The 14,595-nt window shown below is 51.5% G+C and overlaps 1 protein-coding gene across 3 annotated transcripts; it reads left to right on the top strand.

The window, feature by feature from the left end:
* Positions 1–1,954: 1,954 nt before the first annotated feature.
* On the top strand, positions 1,955–13,814 carry JAML (junction adhesion molecule like). 3 transcript variants are annotated; one of them, XM_038380824.2, is made up of 9 exons: positions 1,955–2,304; positions 3,446–3,497; positions 5,112–5,166; positions 7,972–8,135; positions 8,672–8,897; positions 9,629–9,767; positions 10,603–10,663; positions 12,182–12,277; positions 12,666–13,814. In XM_038380824.2, exons 3-9 carry the CDS (start codon positions 5,118–5,120, stop codon positions 12,846–12,848), a joined length of 918 nt encoding a protein of 305 aa, XP_038236752.1. In that variant the 5' UTR covers positions 1,955–2,304; positions 3,446–3,497; positions 5,112–5,117; the 3' UTR covers positions 12,849–13,814. The 3 variants fall into 3 exon arrangements, with proteins under 3 accessions (XP_038236752.1, XP_038236751.1, XP_038236753.1); XM_038380823.2 differs by lacking the exon at positions 3,446–3,497; XM_038380825.2 differs by lacking the exon at positions 1,955–2,304 and having other exon boundaries at positions 3,212–3,497.
* Positions 13,815–14,595: the final 781 nt, after the last annotated feature.

Below are 14,595 nucleotides of genomic sequence, written 5' to 3'. Positions count from 1 at the left end.
GAATGAGGGAGGCAAGCTAGTGACAGAGGATGTGGAAAAAGCTAATGTACTCAATGCTTTTTTTGCCTCTGTTTTCACTAACAAGGTCAGCTCCCAGACTGCTGTGCTGGGCAACACAAAACGGGGAAGAGATGGCCAGCCCTCTGTAGAGATAGAGGTGGTTAGGGACTATTTAGAAAAGCTGGACGTGCACAAGTCCATGGGGCCGGACGAATTGCATCCGAGAGTGCTGAAGGAATTGGAGGCTGTGATTGCAGAGCCCTTGGCCATTATCTTTGAAAACTCGTGGCGAACGGGGGAAGTCCCGGATGACTGGAAAAAGGCTAATGTAGTGCCCATCTTTAAAAAAGGGAAGAAGGAGGATCCTGGGAACTACAGGCCGGTCAGCCTCACCTCAGTCCCTGGAAAAATCATGGAGCAGGTCCTCAAAGAATCAATCCTGAAGCACTTAGAGGAGAGGAAAGTGATCAGGAACAGTCAGCATGGATTCACCAAGGGAAGGTCATGCCTGACTAATCTAATCGCCTTTATGATGAGATTACTGGTTCTGTGGATGAAGGGAAAGCAGTGGATGTATTGTTTCTTGACTTTAGCAAAGCTTTTGACACGGTCTCCCACAGCATTCTTGTCAGCAAGTTAAGGAAGTATGGGCTGGATGAATGCACTATAAGGTGGGTAGAAAGCTGGCTAGATTGTCGGGCTCAACGGGTAGTGATCAATGGCTCCATGTCTAGTTGGCAGCCGGTGTCAAGTGGAGTGCCCCAGGGGTCGGTCCTGGGGCCCGTTTTGTTCAATATCTTCATAAATGATCTGGAGGATGGTGTGGATTGCACTCTCAGCAAATTTGCGGATGATACTAAACTGGGAGGAGTGGTAGATACGCTGGAGGGGAGGGATAGGATACAGAAGGACCTAGACAAATTGGAGGATTGGGCCAAAAGAAATCTAATGAGGTTCAATAAGGATAAGTGCAGGGTCCTGCACTTAGGATGGAAGAATCCAATGCACCGCTACAGACTAGGGACCAAATGGCTCGGCAGCAGTTCTGCGGAAAAGGACCTAGGGGTGACAGTGGACGAGAAGCTGGATATGAGTCAGCAGTGTGCCCTTGTTGCCAAGAAGGCCAATGGCATTTTGGGATGTATAAGTAGGGGCATAGCGAGCAGATCGAGGGACGTGATCGTTCCCCTCTATTCGACACTGGTGAGGCCTCATCTGGAGTACTGTGTCCAGTTTTGGGCCCCACACTACAGGAAGGATGTGGATAAATTGGAAAGAGTACAGCGAAGGGCAACAAAAATGATTAGGGGTCTAGAGCACATGACTTATGAGGAGAGGCTGAGGGAGCTGGGATTGTTTAGTCTGCAGAAGAGAAGAATGAGGGGGGATTTGATAGCTGCTTTCAACTACCTGAAAGGGGGTTTCAAAGAGGATGGCTCTAGACTGTTCTCAATGGTAGCAGATGACAGAACGAGGAGTAATGGTCTCAAGTTGCAATGGGGGAGGTTTAGATTGGATATTAGGAAAAACTTTTTCACTAAGAGGGTGGTGAAACACTGGAATGCGTTACCTAGGGAGGTGGTAGAATCTCCTTCCTTAGAGGTTTTTAAGGTCAGGCTTGACAAAGCCCTGGCTGGGATGATTTAACTGGGACTTGGTCCTGCTTTGAGCAGGGGGTTGGACTAGATGACCTTCTGGGGTCCCTTCCAACCCTGATATTCTATGATTCTATGATTCTATGATTAAGCTGGGCTATACTACTCATACAGCGACCGTATGCATTGGGGTTCTAAGCCTCATCCCTCCTTGAGTTGGTTATTTTATAACTTACTTTGTCCCAGGAGCTCAGGCTAAGAGTAAGGGGAGGCCAGGGAGCTGAATTTTGAGACTCTGTGGTCCCATTTAGGAGAACACATTGTATAGTAGATTTGATTGGAGCTGTCTGCTGTGATTAAAAGTTCGGAGTTCAGGCACATTCTAAGTCTGTGGATAGCAGCTTTTCCCCTGGTAATGTGAGTGCTGTGTGTATCTACAAGTATCTGTCTACAACCCTCTTCCCCTTTGTTCACCAGAACCCTTTCTGCGTTCTGATTATCAGCACCTTCCCCTTTTAACTTAAAAGTGACTATCTCCCTGCAAATGGAACAAATAAGAGATCTGAAACCGAGCTACGTTGTAAAACCTGCACGTGCAACCTCAAGCGTCTGATTCACTTAGGCCATCATAGAGGCTCTGGTAGGTCTCTGAATTAGTCAGCGGAGAACACTTCGCGTGAGAAGCTGGAGGTCTGCTACGAACTTTCTGGTGAGTATCTGAATTTTTATTCATTTCCTTTCTGAGAGCAGAGCTCGGGAATGTTTAAATGCTCTGAGCTCAGCTACCTAGCAACTAAAAGCTCCCAATGCTCAATAGCAGGAGAACAGAAGGGCACTGTTGGTTCCAAATCCATTGTGTTAAGGTTCTCCCAAGGGACAATTATCACATGGAAGGATTGTGATATCTTAGTGTCATAATGTACTTGACAGAACCCCAATGAGCTAACTCCATTGTCAGCTGCAACACACAGCACCTGCTGCCAGATTTGCTGCACAGAAATACTTAAACTGAGTCAGTGATGGGATTCTGAGTAATAAGGTAATAAATACATGGAGGATTTGGTGATGCTAAGAGTCAGACTCTCCAATGATTAGTGGTTAGGGGCCTGTTAAGTGCTCAGATGTTTTGAAACTCTGGCCATAAATATCACGATAGGAGCAACTGGATAGTGAGCACTTCTGGAATCTTGTCCCCTATTTAAGTGTCTCACTGGAGATGCTGTTATGACAATCTAGCCCCACATGAAAAGTAGGAGGAGTGTGACCAACCTACACTGGGAATGCTACAGCCAGAGATTTTGGAGCTGTGTGCATGGAGCTTTGCTTTGTTTATTGTATGTACGTACGTACAACATGCTCCAAGCAAGCCCTGAGTGCAGGATAGACTTCTCAGGGCAGAACTGTAATGGGCAGATTCTAAATACTTAATTCTTTTTACAAACATTTCTTTACTGAGAGGCACAAGCAAGGAAAATTACAGAGGTCCTTGATACTGCTAGCTGGACTTTGATTCTACAAATACACAGAGGGCAATGGAAGGCAGGGTCCATTTTATACCATTGTATTTAGCCAAGCACTTAAACAGCTTGGAAAGTCTTAATTTCTCAATTTCAAAAGCAGTTCTGCATCCATGGCAGCTGGTGATGGCTCTGGATTCCATTCCAGGAGCTGCAGGGGCTTTACCAATTTCCACAGGGCTGTGCAACTACAATTGCATGAGGAAAAGAAATATGCAGCGATCTCTGTCTGAGAGAAGAGGTGAAATCCTTTGTAGTGAGGATCCCCAGATTTGGTGTAGAATTTTCCTCTCCCGATTGGTTTTGTACTATCCCAGCATTTTATCATTTCAGACCATTCCAGAGCACATGCATAGAGCCAGCGCACTCTGTCTTGCATCCCCAGGTGTGTGCCATTCATTTTCACTGGTTACTGTTGTTTGGGTGTTCAGCTTAAAGGAGACAGTCTCTGCCTTGTGGAGTTTGCCATCTAAATACCCCAGACTTGTCACTCATGGCTTCCTGCTGCGCCAGTGCTGAAGGCAATGATTTTTATTCTCTGAGAATGATCAGGAATACGACATGAGCCAGGTTTACTCTAGCTCCTTTTCATTAGCATCCCTGATTCTTGGGGATTGATAAACCCCGTCTCAAAATTGTATTGAAATTTGTTTTAGGGGCACTAGCTTGTCCAGGGCTGCAGAATGAGAGACAGATAGAAGGGGAGAAGATTTTCAAAATAAAAAACAGGCTGATTTAGTGGTGATGCTTTTTAGAGTAACAAAATTCTCATACGAGAGACTGTGCATGTGTTGTATGTGTATAGTTTGCTACTCTTGGTACTGCCAGCTTTGGATTCAACAGTGACACTCATGTATTTCACAGACTGGAGGATATTTTGGCCAAGAACTTCTTGTTCTTAAAGAGTTGATCATCAGATGCGGAGCAAAAGCACAGCTCTGAGTGTGCCTGTATTCATCCAGTTTTTCTCTTTGCTTGGAACACACAGTGTCACACTGAATGCTTCTTCCACTGATTTTGTTCCTGTAAACAGAGCTAATTCTGTCTGGTGCAGAAATGCTGCTGGAACAAACTTTCAGTAGTTATTACCATTTTTTTATTCATTAGGTAAAAAATGGGACATTTCAGGTGTCCCAAAAGAAGCTCTCCTTATAGAGGTTTCCACCGTTTGAAATCCAGCACCTTTGTTGCTAGTGACTAAAGGTGTTACTGTGTGATCCAACCTCATTGAGAGGGGCTCAGACTTTTCCAGAGCACTCTTTAACAGGGAGATTGTCTGAAGATTAAGGCATCTGGATTGTTAGTATCAGCATAAACACTTCTTATCACCTGCCGCAGCATCTGTGAACAAACCCAACCTAACCACCTCCTATTTCTACAGAAACTTTAGGCCTCAAGCCAAGCTGAAAATTCGTTGCACAAAAGGAAATTTTAAAACCAGAGCATAAGCTCTCGTCAACTTCCTCTTCACGTAACTTAGAGTTGTCTCAAACCAGAAACGTATCTGACAGTTGCCTCATGGTTTTCAAAGAGTGTTGTAATGGTGGGACTTGGTGGATTCATTAAACTAAATCGCTGAGACTGAGGATGAGTGAGGGGGGAGTATAGGCCAAATCCATCTCGGTGAAAGCAAAGAAGTGTCAGTCCAGCAACCCCGTCCATCTCTGAATCACCTGCTTGTTGGCGATAGAATGGGATGTGGCTGCGATATAATCACTGGACAGAGCAATGGAGGGAACTGCTCCCTGAAGGTGGGAGCTCTGCTCTCTGGGGTTGACTCCAACCCTGCCAGTTACCTGAAGGGAGTTCGTACCAAAGCAATAGCATGGTCGCCAGAAAGTCCCCTGCCACCTGGCCCCTGTGTTGCCATGGTTTGGGTGTGCGTCTTGTTAAAGCAATGGAGGGAGCTTGGGCCAAGGCTGTGACTTAAGTGCTGTGCATCCCCTGGAGAGAGCAGGGGCCCATGCAGCCTGTGTTAACTTGTCTCTCCCCTTTTTAGAGTGAAATGAGAATGGTACCTGCCCTCGCTCTCATGCGGATACTGCTGTCACTGGGTAAGCAGAGATCCTGCGTTTGCCCCCCTTGCCTTCACCCCTGGAAACGCTGCCTGCTTTCCCCGCCCTTGCCTTTGCTTAGAGATCCACCATCTCTCCCGCATAAGACGTTACTTACGTGTTCAGCTCATGACAGTGAATTTCAGAGCCCAGGCCATCCACTGTGAGGGAGCTCATGGGGCTGGGAACCAGGAACTTTTTCTTCTAGGCCTGCTGCTGAGTCAGTGTGGCCTGGCCCTGGGGCAAGTCACGTACCTCTCCTGTGCCTCAGGTCTCCAGCAGGGAAGCTAATAAGCTGCTTGCGTGGTGCTTTGAAGGCATACAGGGGCATGAGCTGAGCATCCTCATTAACGCTCATGATTTCTCTGATCTCTGAACGCTGGGCACTCCACCCTTCTAGCATGGCTCCCGTGAACCGGCCTCAGCCTGCAGCAGTACCGTTGACCTAGGATCTGCACTTGCTCAGCCAGGCCCCAGCAGGGTGGGAAGGAAGAGAAGGGCTGAATGCAAGTTTCAGCTGCAGGGAAGTGTCTCCGAGCTATTGATTTTTGGAGCTGCAGAGGCATCTGAGTGCCTTGAGCTCCTTCTTTGCCCAGTGTTCTTCACTGAAACTCCCCAGCCAGCCCCAGAAGAGGCCTGTTTGCGAAACAGCAGCTATAAGAACAGTACTTTGCATTTATTATTTACAGAGCACCAGCTGTGCGCTTGGTGCTTCGCAAGGACACTGCCCTGACGCAGTTCCCCCCAGAACTCAGGAACTGGCTTTCCTGATGTGTTAGCCCTGGAGTCCGTGTTGTATGATCAGATGGGCTTTGATTTAACACTTTCAGCTGAAGATCCGCAATATTTAAGGAGCATGAATAGGAGAATCAGCCCCTTGCCTTCTGGGATCTGTTAATGCTCATTTTGACCCTGCCCGTAATTTCCCTGTGGTTTTCTTCCCCTGGGAATTTCCTGTTGCTTCCTACCTTACCCTTGCCCTCTGCGCGGCTCACCCAGCCACATCCCTCTGTCATCACTCAAACTATACAGCCTCTGGGGAACTGAGAGTTTGGCTGCTGCTGATTCTGGGGCCTTTTCTGCCCCTTAGTGTCCTTTCCTTGCCCCTATTCTCTAGCCCCTGCCCTGCAGTGCTTGCACTTTGTGCCAGCGAAGGTTAGGACACTTTGACGCGGCTCTATTAGTTTCCTCTTACAGGGCTCTCCAGCAGCCTCCTGAGCAATAGCTATGTCACTGCTTGTGCAAACAAGCAGAGGACACAGCCAGCTGGGTTTGAGAGCTTCAGGGCCAAGGGTGGGGAAGCAAAGAGGGAAGGGCTGAGAGAACTGACATTCATACACTAAATGTAGCCCAGCAGCCCGTGCACCGGTGCTATGCCAGGCTGAGGGTGCTGGAATGACCCTCGCCACAAGGATGCAAGGCCAGTCCCATGGTCAGAGAACTAGTTTAAGACTTGGGGTCCTGGGTTCAAATCCCTGCTCTGCCACAGACTTCCTGGGTGACCTTGGGCCCGTCACTAAGTCTCTGTGTCAGATTCCCGTCTGCACAATGGAGATAATAACCCTGCCCTGCCTCCCAGGGAGGCTGGGAGGGCACCTACGTTAGACTGTGAGTGCTCCGATACTCTGGTGATAGGCAGTGGTACACGAGAACAGTTCATGAGGAGCCACAGCCCTCTGCTTCAAAAGAGCAACATGGTTGGGGCTCGTGCAAGGAGTGTTCTCCCACTTCCTGTTCCGTGCAGACGTGCCTTTGCCGACAGGAAGTGAGGCCGGGATTCCCCTGCTGGGAGAACCAGCACCGGGGGGCTGCAATGCCCGGCTTAGCCAGAATGTCTGGACTGGCAGCACTAAGGCTGCTGCTGTGGAGAAGAGCAAAGCGGCCTAGTCCTGTCCCAGCTTGCACCAGCCCAGTGTGAATCCTGGGGTGCAATTTTTGACAACCCCTCCACCCCTAAGACTTGGTAAAAGGGATCTTTCCAGGACATGGTGCCAGGGCAGCAGTGCTGGGGGCTCGCTGCAATGACCCTGTCCTGAGGAATGGCTGGGCCAGAAGCATTTTGTCTGTGTCTCAGCTGTACCACGGGCCTCTGCCCTGGAGGGTATGAAGCACGAATAGGAAGCATGGCCCTAGGGGAGGCCATGCCCTTAAGTGGGGGCAATAGCAGACCTAGCACTTCATCCTCGGCTCTGCCCACCTCCCAGAAGCCAGGTTAGCAGCAGCCCATCACGGCATCGCCCTGGCTTCAGACTGCGGAGGGACAAGGCCTCACCTGGGCGTAACAAACTGAGACATGTGCAAAGTAGTGGGCCTGCATGTGGCATTGCTTCCAGTCCTTTCAAATGCCCCTCCCCTCCACCGACCCAGTCAGAGGGCTCCCTCTCTGGTGCTGCTGGGAGGGTAGAGAAGAAAAGACCATTCTGCTGGCTCTGGGACTCTACCAGCAGCCTGGGGATACTTGGCCCCAGGGCTGGTTCCGGCAGTGAAACAGCTGCATGGACCCTCCCTCTGACAGGAAGGAGCTGCCCTGGCTCTCCATGTCTGGTGATGTTTTGTGAAGGAGCTAGTTCAGGGGGTGCAGCATTTTATGCAATCAGAGAGTGGGGGAGGGCTCCGCCTGTGTGAAGGGAGCAGGGTCTGCAAGGCTGGGTGCAGGGAGTGTCTTGGTCTCTTTGGGTTTGAAGGGATGTCTCGAGGATGAGCAGGTACCTGGCAGGCCCAGGCTGATCTAGGCAGCACAGCTGTTCTCTGCACCATGCTGGATTCTGCAGTTCTGGGGTCATCCCTCTTCCTTGGTGCCTGCAGGGAATGGGGGGGTGTTGGCTGGTCTGGTCATCACTCGCCCCAAGCTGAAGGCTGGCTTTGGGGACTCTGTCCTGCTGGAATGTTTCTTCCAAAGCTTGGTGCCAGGGGACTGGAACGTGACCAAAGTCGACTGGATACATGTGCCGGAAAACAATACTCAGGCGGTGAGTCCAATTGCCAGGAAGGGCCCAGGGTAGCACCACAGGTCCAGGGAGAATGGGACTCCTGGTCACAGAGCATAGCAGGGCCGTGGGGGTGGGGTGGGGCAGGCAGAGATAGTGTTCAGCACACCCAGCTCAGAGAGAGCAGCAATTTCCAAGGGGGATGGAAATCCAACTCAGCCCGGGGGGGAGAGGCTTTTCCTAGCCGACAGCTGTTCTGAGGTCACTGGGTGAGGCAATTTTGATGTACCTTATCCCAATTCCTAGGTGCTTAAGTCACAAAATCTACCATATCAACTGGGACTGACTGACCCCTTGTTGGACCTTTCAACAGAGAGCCAGTGGGGCATAGGCTGCAATACCGCTTGCCTCAGAAGAGCAATCTGCCAGGGCAGGACGGGGTGTATGAGTGGGGGTGCCAGGAGGAGCAGCAGCTGGGGGGATATTTAGAGGAACTAAGTTCACACTTGGGAGTATATTGGCATCCAGTCATCTGACACCCTTATCCTGGTCATATGACGAGCCATATCCCTTTGCAGGAGGAGATGGTCTTCTACTACTACAGTAACCACAGCGTTCCTGTGGGACGCTTCCAGCACCGAGTGCAGTGGTGCGGGGATGTGGCCCGCAAGGACGGCTCTGTGAGGATGCAGGATGTACAGGCGGATGACAGTGGGACGTACACCTGCGAGATCCGGGTGTTTGGGTGGAGCAGCGTCTTCAAAAACTACACCGTGCTGCATGTGACCTCTGCCAGACAGAGATGTACGTGCCCTCCATTGCTAGCTTATGCCTCCCCTTGGCTACTGGTCAATTTCACAGCAGCCTCATCGGCTCACCCCTTCACTGAGGGCAGTCTCCCCTTCCCCTGAGCCAAATGCCTCCCTTCAGGATGGGGCTGTGTTGGCTTAAGGGCCCCCTGGGTCACGCTGTCTGCCGCCCTATGCAGTCACAGTGATATGCAAGCAGGAGTGTGGTGTTGGCTCACCAGGGCAGGTTTGCCACCAAGTATGAGAACTGGGGCAGAAATCCCCAGGTTTGTGCAGCCTCCGGGCTCCATGCTGTGCTCCCTGGAGACGGATCTCTGCCCCAGTCCTGTGGGAACTAACCAATCTGTTACCAAGGGGAGGAGACAGCCACATCCTATGGATGCCTTTGGGGGTGATGTGCACCTCCCCAGGTCTTAGAGCAGCAGCCATGTTAGTCTGTATTTGCAAAAAAAGAAAAGGAGTACTTGTGGCACCTTAGAGACTAACAAATTTATTTGAGCATAAGCTTTCGTGAGCTAATGCATCCGATGAAGTGAGCTGTAGCTCACGAAAGCTTATGCTCAAATAAATTTGTTAGTCTCTAAGGTACCACAAGTACTCCTTTTCTTTTTTTCCCTAGGTCTTGGGCATCCACCAGCATGAGATGGGAAGAGACTGACTCCTGATGGCTAGTGTGCTGGAACAGAGGCATCGCTAACTCTGCTGCCTGTCTCTCTCACCCCCAAGGGTCCAGATTTGCAGGGGCCCAGGACTCCAAGAGCACCAGTAGCAGTGGCTGGGGGGCCATCCTGGGTTACGTCTGTGCGATCACCTTCCTGGCCCTCTTGTTGGGATATGGGCTGAAAAAGTTTCTCCAGAGGCAGAGGTAACAGGCCCTGGCTCCCATGGCTGCAGGGTGGGTGTGGCATCATCCTGCCTGGTGGTTACCTGCTGCCACAGGCCAGCACGGGAGAGGGGGATGCAGGTGAATTTCAGCACCTGGGGATTCCCGGCCTGTGACAACTCAGGGTGACCACACACACTATCCTCCTCTGCCCCCGGTGGCTCCATTGTGTCTGATTGGCCTGCCCTGCCCTCTCCTCTCTCAGCAGTGCAGGGGCTGCTCCTTGGGTTCCACACATGCTCCTTTCCCTGTCCCTGCTGAACCCGCTGTTCTGGGAGCTCTCTTCCTCGCAGGGAGCGTAGGGGACATCCTCTTCTTGACATGCCTGATCCCACACTGCCCTGGTTCGACAGACAGATCTCTCCTCTGGTAGGGAGAGGAGGCAGAGTGCTGGGGTCCCAAAATATCCTGGCCCATGTGCCCCTGCATGGCCCAGGTGGATGGGCAGGAGCTGCATCCCTGGCTGTAGCAATTGCATATGGGGCTGGAACCCTCCTGTGCACAGCAGGTTGCAGCGAGGCCAAGGCGTATGGGGTAGATGCAAGGCCAGTCACTAAGAGTGAGGGTCCCGCCACACCTGAGCATGGGCAGAGAGGCCCAGACTCACTGGTATGGAAAGGCTGAGCAGCGGACTTGGCCTTTCCTTGCTCCTTTCTGTTACCAGGGGTTCCTGACCAACAGGAAGGCCAGAGTGTCAGGGGAAATGCAGACAGAGCCAGGCACTAGTTCTGGAATTAACCCACTGAAGTGTGGAGGGGATGGGTGGAGATGACTGCTCCTGTGGGAGTCAGCTTCATGCAATTGACGTTCCTTCCAGACGTACGGAGAACGGGCCCCTGTCGAGGAGTCGGGATGGTGGCAGTCGGGATGAAGCAGAGGTGAGAACTCAGTCTCTGCTTACCAAGCTGAGTGGGGCTAATGTTGCCAGACCCTGTAACAGGGAAACACCAGAATCCAGGGGATAGTTCCTGGAATAAAAGGAGGATTTGGGACAGCAGAGTTGCTATTCAGCCTGCCCCAGGCACCAAATGCGCGTGTTCCCACATGCCTACGGCCAGTAAAGAAAGCCTGGCATTTGTTTTGCCATATCGTTGGCCATTAGCGTAGAGATGATTGGAATTAACCCCAGATAATTCCATCCTGCCATGACTCCTAATTAGGAGATAATGTCCGTGGAGCAGAGTGAGCTCACGGGCTCCTGCTGCTACCTAAATACCCAGGCAGAGACGAGATCTTTATGTTCAAAGCAGGAGGTGTGGGGCCTGTGACAATGTTCTGTCACAGCCACTTTGTTGCTGTTGCAGCCCAGGACTGGTGTAGGATTTATCGTCCTATCAGAGGGATGTGGGACAAGAGCTGCTATGTTCTAGAACAGACGGATTGTGTGTGATACAACAAATCGAAGGGCAGTGCAGGGAGTGTAAGCTAGTGGTTAGGCCAGGGCAATGGGAACCAGGGCTCTTGGATTCTAGTTCCACATTCCCTTCAAAACAGGGATCATGATCCTGCCTTAACATTCATGGGGCTTCGTTAATGAATGTCTGCAAAGTGCTTTGATGTCCTCAGATGACAAGCACAAGAGAACAGTAAAGTGTTGTTGTGGCCTTAAAAATACAGAGGCCCTGAACACTCACAGTGAATAGACTTCAGTAGGAAGTGGGGGCTTCAGATTCCCAGGATTTGTGGGGATCTGTTGTCCCATTAGGAATAAACAGGCCCTTTACTTTGTCTAACACTGTATCTATTTGTTCAGCTTTCATCAGAGGATGCAAGGGTCTTTTTAACACTAGGTACTATGAAGGCAGGGAGTTTAGTATGAGTCCCAGCCAGCACAAGAGTTGCCTCTGTAGTGACACTAGCTAGGATAAGCTGATCAATGCGCTCAATCCTCATGCTTCAGGGCACGAGCTGCTCACCAGGGTCAGGAAGGTGTCTCCCCCCACAGGAGAGAACTGCCCTATTGGATGTGTTAAGGGGGCTTTACACACCTCCCTCTGCAGCATCTGGTGTTGGTGGTTGCCACCAGTTAGTGGGCGTCAGACTGCCCAGGCTGGGGACTCTGCTGGCCAGCATGCACTTTACTTACTGTAATGCAGGTTACCCTGGTGGCTGCTTTGATACAGCTGTGTTGGTAAGTGACCTCCCCCCGCCCCAACTCCTCGCCCAGCGTGTCTGAGTGGGTCAGGAGGGGAGAAGGCCAAGGAGTTTGGAGCAGAGCTGGGCCCTCCGGTGAGCTATTCAGCATTTGTCTATCATCCTACCCACCAGATGCTGGGAACTCTCAAAACAGAGGCTGCCTGGTCCTGCTCTGGAAAGTCACCAGCTGAAATGAGCCTCTGGAACGGGCATTTCACAAGCCATGCAGGGCCTGAGTCTCTTTCTGATCTTCCTGGCAGGAAGGTATTTACTCCCTCATACCCTGTGCTGAGACGCTCAAGGCTGGGCAGGAGGCAGAGCTGTGGAGCAGAAAGGACATGACCTACATGACCATGGTGAGCTCTGTGTCAGGAGGTCCAAGCAGCTGGGGCAAGAGAGGAGATCAGGGCCTCCCCGAAACACAGGGCCTGCCATGCACTGGCATGACCCCCCTGATATCAACTGAGGGTACAGGGTGGGCAGTTTGCCTCCAGGTGAGCTGTGGGGTTCTAGCCCATTTATTTGGAAGTGATGAGGGATTGGGGATGTAATACCAAGGATGGCTTCTGGATGCAAACTCTATAGAACTCTCTGTGTAAGGCAGGATCTGTTCTCTCTGCAAGGCAAAGCAAATGGGGACCTGACTGACGTAGTTGGGTTAATCCAACTTTTTAGTATAGCTCAGGCCTAACACAGCCCCCTGGCTCTGACAGCGCTGATGGCTTTGCACTTTGTCCCCTGCAGCACCCCTCTGCCTCTTTCCCTGGGGCGGGCACTGCACTGCTGGAGAACAACGTGTATGTCCAGCTGCAGAGGAAGAAGATCCCAGTGGAATGGCTGGATGAGGGGAGACTGGGCAATGGAGGAGCCCAAGAAAGCAAGAAAACCTGTGAAAAGTCCAACAGTCCAGCGGAGGAATTCCCTTGATCCCTGGATTGGGGGAAAGCACCTCTGAGCCCAGCCTGGCACGATAGCCAGGGACATTGACCTCTCCAGGGACAAACTTGACAGGGACAGGCTTGACAAAGCCCTAGCTGGGATGATTTAACTCAGGCTTGACAAAGCCCTAGCTGGGATGATTTAACTGGGACTTGGTCCTGCTTTGAGCAGGGGGTTGGACTAGATGACCTTCTGGGGTCCCTTCCAACCCTGATATTCTATGATTCTATGATTCTATGAAACTCTACCCACTCCGTCAGCATGCTGCAGGGCTGCCTTTGTCCGTACAGGGTATGGGCCGTATCACTCTAGCTGTCCAGGTTATAATCTATTTGTGCTGTGACAGCACCTGCCAGCCCCAGCCAGGATCGGGCCCCATTGTGCCCAGCGCTGTGTAGACTTGCTGCTCATTGAGGATGTTTTCAAAAGGGTCACTTCATGCTCTGGTGGGGCTGCTGCTGTTTTTGCGTCTGCGCCGTGAGCCCAGCACGGCCTGGCCTTCACACAGGGCACGGGGAGGGCACTTCTTGCTACCTGGGGCAGGCCAGGAGTGGGGCACAGGAGGGCAATGAAGATGAACGGACTTTGCTCTGGTTTCACCTTCATTCTGCGGGCGAGACAGTGCCCCATGGCAGAGCTTCCACTCTCCAGCTGGGATATTGGTCGGTGCCGTCAAAACCCAGCGCGAGAGAACTCCAGGGAGAGTCCCACCTCCAGCCGGGGAGGTGGTGATCGGGTGTTGGGTGCCCTGCAGCTGCCTGGGCTGGCCTGCTTCCTTGGCACCTAGCGGGCTCCAGCCTGGCACCTTCCACCAGAGCCACATGGGAAACAAGCAAACCGACGTCCGGGGGAAATAGTTCAGTTGAACTGTAGCAAATCCAGTGCTGTGTGTGTGTGTGTGTAAATAGATGTCCACCCCCCCCACGCACGCATGTTTGTGTCTCCATTTATACACGTGCAATAACTAGGAACATCCTTTACCCTGGTCTACCTGGGCAAAATCTTGCATCTGAGGTTCCAAGTTGCTGGCAAACAACGTGACTGTTCAGCCCCTTATTTCTGCGTCGCTCCCTGCTCTGCCCTGGTCTCTTTCCTTGCGCTGGGGTTAGACCCCTGCCCCAGGGCACAGCCAGAGGCCTCTGGCTCAGCCGCTCTCCCGCCAGGCTCTTGGATCTGCGACGGGCTCGCTCCATTCCTGGAGAGAAACGGGGACCCCTCGCGGCGCTTAGCCTGGGCGCCGGCACCCGGCCCAATGCAGCAAAAGTTGCTGTATGCTGCAGTTGTTTGTTTCACATTGCCACCCCACTCGTTTTCTGCTGGTGAGGCAGAATAACGGGAGCGAGCGGCTTAAATACGCCAACAAATTTTTATTGAAGTTGAAAGGAATATAAGGCTGCAAGTAATGACTAAGGGCCTGTAATGTCAGAGCTAACAGTGCCCCAGACAGGAATGCCTGGGGTTATTCATTGTAGCTGGAAGACTTCATGCTACACAAGCAATAATCTACTTTGTGATTTAGTCTATAATAATCCTGTACTTTAATGAATAATCTGATACTTCAGGTGCATTCTCTCTGGCAGGGTCATGAGGCACTTTACAAACTATACACAGCGTTCAGGCCCCCAATCTGTGTGTGTGTGTGCATGCACGGGCGTGCACTCTTCCCTGTTCATCTCTCACCATTTTCGTAACCTGATTTCAGGGTGAGTCTCATGCTATTTGGTGTTTGTCGTGA

The sequence above is a fragment of the Dermochelys coriacea genome, chromosome 22 (genome assembly GCF_009764565.3).
Source record: "Dermochelys coriacea isolate rDerCor1 chromosome 22, rDerCor1.pri.v4, whole genome shotgun sequence".
Lineage (NCBI taxonomy): Eukaryota > Metazoa > Chordata > Testudines > Dermochelyidae > Dermochelys > Dermochelys coriacea.
The sequence above is the reverse complement of the archived record's forward strand: the minus strand, read 5'-3'. Positions and strand labels throughout refer to the sequence as shown.